This window comes from Gavialis gangeticus, unplaced genomic scaffold (genome assembly GCF_001723915.1).
Source record: "Gavialis gangeticus isolate Ggan-Ray unplaced genomic scaffold, GavGan_comp1, whole genome shotgun sequence".
Lineage (NCBI taxonomy): Eukaryota > Metazoa > Chordata > Crocodylia > Gavialidae > Gavialis > Gavialis gangeticus.
Window position 1 is genome coordinate 4311834 of NW_017728983.1, and position 6375 is coordinate 4318208.

The 6375-nt window shown below is 44.9% G+C and overlaps 1 protein-coding gene across 1 annotated transcript in view; it reads left to right on the top strand.

Annotated features, from left to right (window-relative positions):
* SLCO2A1 (solute carrier organic anion transporter family member 2A1) overlaps positions 1 to 6375 on the top strand; it is a 133853-nt gene that overhangs the window by 92227 nt on the left and 35251 nt on the right. The window contains exon 7 of the mRNA XM_019513040.1: positions 3724 to 3822. Coding sequence (XP_019368585.1) covers positions 3724 to 3822 — 99 coding nt within the window. The remainder of the gene's footprint in view (positions 1 to 3723; positions 3823 to 6375) is intronic.

Sequence of the window (6375 nt, forward strand, 5' to 3'; positions counted from 1 at the left end):
TTGTGGAGTGTCCTTTCTTGGAGGTTTCTAAGACCTAGCTAGACAAAGCCTTGGCTGGGATGACCTAGCTGGGGGATAGTCTTGCTTTGAGCAAGGGGTTGGACTAATGTGGTCCCTTCCAACCCTCATTTTCTATGATTCTATGAAATTCTGGAGAGAGACTGTCTGAAGCTGTGGAACGCTTGGCTTTCCACCAGCCCAATGTCCGAGTGGTTTAAATAAGTACCTGTTAAACACAGCACTTTACAAAAAGACAGAGGCCAAGCCTGAAAGCATGTAATGAGATGCATCAGGGACCTCTCTCCCCAAGGAACAAACTGGACTCAGAACAGTCAGACACCACAACGAGAATGGCAGTCTCTAGCAAGGAAAATGTCTGTCTCAGCATTTAGATGAAGCCAGATGCCATCTTAGCAACATCTGAAGCTGTGGCGAGCAGGGATCTCTGATGTTTTGCCCTGTCCTTGGTCATGTCTTGCTCACTGCTGCATGATACTACAATGAGATTGTCCTACATAGAAATGCTGCGACTGCCTCTCCCCTTATTAGTCAGCTGTTCTTGTTGCATTTTGTGGTAATATGGTATGGGTATTAGAACAGGAAGGAGCAGGATAGTTGGCCACCGTTTAGAGCCGACCAGCATCCAGCAGTAATCCATGACCTGGAACTTCTGCTCCCTTTGCTCTCTGAAATCACTAGGCCCATCCACAGGGGGAAAATGAGTAGGAAAAACGTCTCAGAGGCCTTCCTCCTCCTGATCATTATGTTTATTATATGTATATGGATCCCGTATACCCTTCAGGAGCCAATTACAACAGAATTAAGGCTCATAAAGTCTGTGGCTGGGGTTTAAAACTGACACTTTTACTGCTGAGATGGCAGCCAGGCACTGCAAAGGGAGGGGTCACAGGCTCTGAAGAGCTGCTGCTGTCATGGAGATGGGAAGGTGATTTTTTTTTGGCACTCTTACCATATTTTTGCTATCTGAAAGTTCACCTGCTTGAAAACTGCAGTGGGAAGTGATACAGGAGTTCAGCTGGGCCAGGGGGCCATGTGCTTCATATGCCTTAGTGCATGGCAGGCAGGAGGGCAATCTTTTTTTTGGCAGGCACATCACAAATTAGTCCCGCAGTCTCCCCAAGTGCCTCTCTGATCCTGCTGCCCTGCCAGATCAGCTGCTCTGCTTTCTGTTCCCTGCCCTGTGCCTAACTCCTGTTGAAGTCATGTCTCTTTTTGAAATAGGTCTAGGAGGCTCCTAAGTCACTTCAACACTAGAAATTTAACTTTTTGTATTCTAGTAAGTAATCCCGACTTCCTAACTTTTCTGCAGGAAAGGAAATCTGTCTATAAAATTCAGGCAGGAGGTTTTTTTATTTGGTTTGTATATAAATGCTTATTCTGATTGTTATTCTTCCATTCCCATTTCAACACAAAGGGGGTTCAAACAGACTGTGTTAGACAGGAAAGTCACCAAGACCTTTCGTGCAGATGGGAGCTGCTGATTGGCAACTAAAAGGGCTCGATTTTCATCCACTGGATGCCCACAATGGAGACCAGATTTTCAGAAGAGCTCAGCACCTGAGAAGCTGAGCTCTGAAAATCTGGCTGCTTTTTTAGGTGTCAAGTGGGAAGCCAAGCTCTTGCGGAAATCCAGCCCCAAGGATCAGTTTTCACAAAGTAGCTGCAGATTTGAGACTCAGGTCCTCAGATGTTACAGGTACAGAGTAACCTCTGCCTTTTGCTCATAGGTTCCCTATAAGGAACTGATGCTTCTAGGATAGTGTGCTGTTAATAGCTTTTTGGATCCCAAATGCTGCATCTACACAAACTTAATATACCGGACAGTGGCATTTCCAGAAACAGCATAGCTGTGTGCAGTGCCTTGAATGAGCTGATTTACTAGGAGATGGGCTAATTGACCCTTTCTCTCAGTACAGCCAAGTAGCTTGCCTGAAGCACCAAGCGGATGTGGCCACACAGCTTCTGGTTTTGGAGCCAGCCTGTACAGAGTTGGCACAGTGTTCTTTGAAGGCATTGCTGCCAGGCACCGTAAATTCACCATGTAGAAATGGCTGAAAGCTGGAGTACGTCATGCAATAGACAAAATAGTTGCCAGGCTGGATCAGCCCCATGGTCCATTTGTTTCAGCACCAGAGACTTCAGAGGGAGGCCTGCAGTAGGCCTCTGTGACATAATCTTCTTCCTGTTTCCCGGTCTCTACTAATGGGGTACAACTGACACCCTGAGGTACTAGGTTTATGGTCTCTTCCCAAGCATATGTTAGCACAGATGTTCCCAAATCAGGGCACCCTTGTTATCCACACAAATGGCCAGTCCATTTTTGAACCTTGAGAAGTTCTAGGCCTTAGTGTCTTCCTGTGGTAAGGTGTTACAATCACTAATAAGGGAAAATGTTCTCTAGTGACCCTGCCTATGAAAACCTCGGTTTATCTCGGAAATTAAAGCACCGTCTCATTTCTTTTAAAAACTATTTAAAAATAGGAACCCCTTTGAAGTAGCATGGACCTCTTGGGTTGCTTCATATCTAAATTGTATGGAGGTCCCACTTAGGCAAAATACTTCAGCATGTGTTCAAATCTCACTAAGGTCAATGAGACTTCAGTATTTCCTTAAAGTTAAGTACTTTGCAGAAGAGAGATGGGCTGAGTGTGTTGGTGTTCAGTGTCACGCTACCTGCCACTTCCCGTATCTGACTCCACGTTCTCACTATATATATGTTCTCACTAGATAGATATATTAGTGATAAACTGTAGTCAGATACTGGAAGTGGCAGGTATATATACCCCCCAAAAATCGTTTATTTGCATAACCCTACTAACACCTTGCAGTATATATATAATATGGTTTTGGGCACTGAGGACCGGATACAGCAAGGTGTTAGTAGGGTTATGCAAATAAACTTTTTTTTTTTTTTTTTTTTGGCATACTGGCAATTCCAAAAAAAAATGGCATAAAGAAATGGCAAATTTAAAGATCTAAAAAATTAGATTTGGATTCATTGGAGCATTTCATTTCAAGTTGAACTTTTTTTAATGAAATAGAAAGACATTTTGAAAGGCAAAATAGTTTTGAATGGAAAAAATCAAAACATTTCATTTAAAAAAGACCCACACAAACTTATACAGACCTGAGGTGAATCTGCAGGGCATTTTAGTGTCAGTGACTGCATTTTTCACTAATCCTCCCCTCCCCTTCCCCCATTTTCGCTGAAAAATTTCATGCACCTCTACGTGCTGAGAGTTCTTTGTTGTCTCTCCTTTCAGTGGGTGATGAAGGTGCCTGGCCCCTTGTAGGTCCAAAGGGAAGTATTAGCTCCTCAATGCTCCTGCCACCATATTTCTTCACTGAGTATTTTCACAGTACTGCAGTAGGCAGGTCATGCACAGGGCATAGCTGGAAGCAGTGATTTCAATATTGAATGTCTCAGCAAGACCTTGATTTTTGTCAGTTTGGATGAGATCCTTTTGACTGGCAGCTGCTTTTCCCCTCTCTAATGCGTCTGTTGGATAAACAGTGAATATAATAGCTGCACGATAGAGGAGGCATTAATTGTCTGTCTATTGGTAAGAGATGACTTCTCTCCCGTGTGTTGTGACATCCTCCCTGCCTCACAAGGGAAGATAAATGCAGTATCTGCAGCAAAGCAGTTTCTCTCTTGATAATAGCCCGCTCACGCTGGCACTCCCCTCTTCTCGTTGTCAGCGATCCTGTTTGCCATTGCTGTGTTCGGCCCAGCTTTCGGATTCTTGCTGGGGTCTGTTGTGTTGCGGCTGTTCGTGGACATTGGAAGAGTGGACATGAGTGAGTATCGCACCAGTCTGGGATAGCATGGGCGTTTCCAAGAGTCCTCCGAGACTCAGAGACAGTGACATGAGTCACATTGGCATACGTCATATTTTGGACATATGTCCTGGTTGTCGCGACCACCCCGGTGGAAAGACATGTCCTGGAATAGCCACACAGTGTTATGCAAAGTGGCTATAACTGTCAGTTCAGTCTCCTCTCCGGGGAAAGCTGATATGTTGATAACATTAGGTGGGCAGACAAAGATTGCACCAAACCAAAATCTGCCTATGAATATTCTGATGTGCTGTTTACTGAATTTAAAATAGCAGTAGTGATTTCTGGAAACTAGCCGGCTGCTGAAACTCCAGGGAAGAAAGGAGATGATGCTTTCAGAGTGGGGCTGTTAGAGCTGAACAGGTAGAGGCCTGAGTGCTTTGGAAACTTCCTTTTCATTTACAGAAGAATAAAGGATGACCTAGGCCAGGCCTACAGACTATGGATGCTGGCCTGGGCTATCTATGCTTACTGCATAGTGGACAGCTTCTGTTCCTGGCTGTCACAGATCTGCCACAACACTTTGCTCTCTTGTGCCTCTCTTCCTGTTGTTTTTTTGTCTCATCTATATAGGTTATTAGCTCTTCAGGGCAGAATGAACCTGGCACTCAGTACAAGATGGGGGAAGCAGGGAGCAGGCTCAGCTGCAGCCTCTGAATCCTTCTAGAATACAAAGGGCGCATCTACACGTACATTTAAGCAAGACTAAATTTAATCCTCATTGAGCTAATGCACATTAAGCGATTTTTGGCAGGTGTCTACATGTGCAGGGATTTTGGGAGTCAACTAAAGTTAGTGCCAAGTCCCTGCAGCCCTGCCACATGCCCTTAGTGGCTGGGCAGACCCAGCACTAAAGTTAGTGCCAGGTCACGTCTACATGTGCATAAATGTGCTTTAACTAATTTCACCTAAATGATACCTGCATTTGCAGGTGTCAAGTTTAGGCACAATTAGTCTAAATTCACTATCCTTAATGTGCATTAAGGGTGAGCACATGTAGATACATGCCTTTAATGCACATTACGTTAAGCTAATGCACATGAATGGGTCTTGCGTAGTTGTGCCCAAAGAGTATTACTCTTAGTATTCAAAGTGTAGCAGCATGCAGGAGTCCCATTGTTAATCAGGACCCCATTAGACTGGATGCTGCCCAAGCACAAAACAACGCTGACTGCTATAAGCATGTGTCTGGGATCACTGGTGTTTTGGGTATTATTGCATGTTTTGGGCAAACAGATCACCACATTGTTTGAGAGTGGTAACAGGGAGATGAGAACTTATCTCCCTACAGTTCTAGTTCCCAGCATGTGAGATCATTTTCTTCATTTATCATGCATGCTGTGGCCTATTGTTAAAGCATTCTCCATAGCTTCATCATTAACATGGCTCTTCCTGTGTTTCGTTAGAAAAACTGGAACCCATGTGTCATTTTTGTCTGGTGCCAGATAAGGAAAATAAATGAGCTGAGGCAGGAAATAGCAAAAAAAGAGCAGGCTTCATCCCCATGGTGACAGACCGACTTAGCATCCTCTGTGTGGTCGCTCCATGATGATGTCACCCACCCCAAAGTAGATTGGTCCTGTTTGGGGAAGTCGGGCAATTGTTCAGATGGGGTGTGGGCTTTTCTTGCAGCGGGCTCTAGTTTATTCCTGGACGACAGGAAGTCTGGGCTGAGAAGAGCAAAGGCTTAAGACTGCTACTTGTTCCTTTTCCACTCATAAAAAATCCTAACAATGGGGAGATGCGCTTTCCATGCCAACTCAAATGATCCTTCGACCTCCCATGAGTAACGCTGCCTCTTCTGAAGGATGTCTGCATTGGAAGCAAGCAGCATGACTTTCTCATCTTTCTTCCCAGTGAAGGGTGTGAGGCCCTGGAACTTGTACATTCAGAAATCACTTTCATTAACACCATTTCTCCCTTTGCGCAGGCAACAACAGGTCGCAGCCAGAAGAAAGCAGCTAAACCTGGGAATGATAGGGAAGAAATTCTGTACAGGAAAGTAGCTGCTATAAGTTCTATCCCCCCGTGTGGAAGTGTGCAGTCAAACCATGTGTCCAAAGGCAAAGGATGAAGGAATAGAGAGGGTTTAATCCCTTTAACTGAATGCTTTCTTGGGAGAATCTTTGAATCCTCCTCCTCCAGCACATTTTGATGCTTATTTAACTGGTCTTCTGGGCAATCCTGAAGTGCAGAGCCGTTGGGACGTGTTGCTCCACCTCTAGTGAGAACAGACCTGGTGATCTCTGCCCTGTGCACCAGAACATGGCATGTTGTAGTAGCAGCAGAGGGGATAATCCTGCACTCTGCCCTCTCAGACCTGATTTACATCCTTTACAATGCAATGGCAGAGCTGTGGTTTTCATCTATATCATGGGACCCGGTGGATACCTAAGCCCACATCCAGCCAAGTTCAGCCAACCTCTGGCCCTAGCTTTCAAGTTAACCAAGGTGTATGCAGTAGAACTGTGACCAGACCTGTGAAATGGCACTCATTGTTTTGCTGCTGCTGAC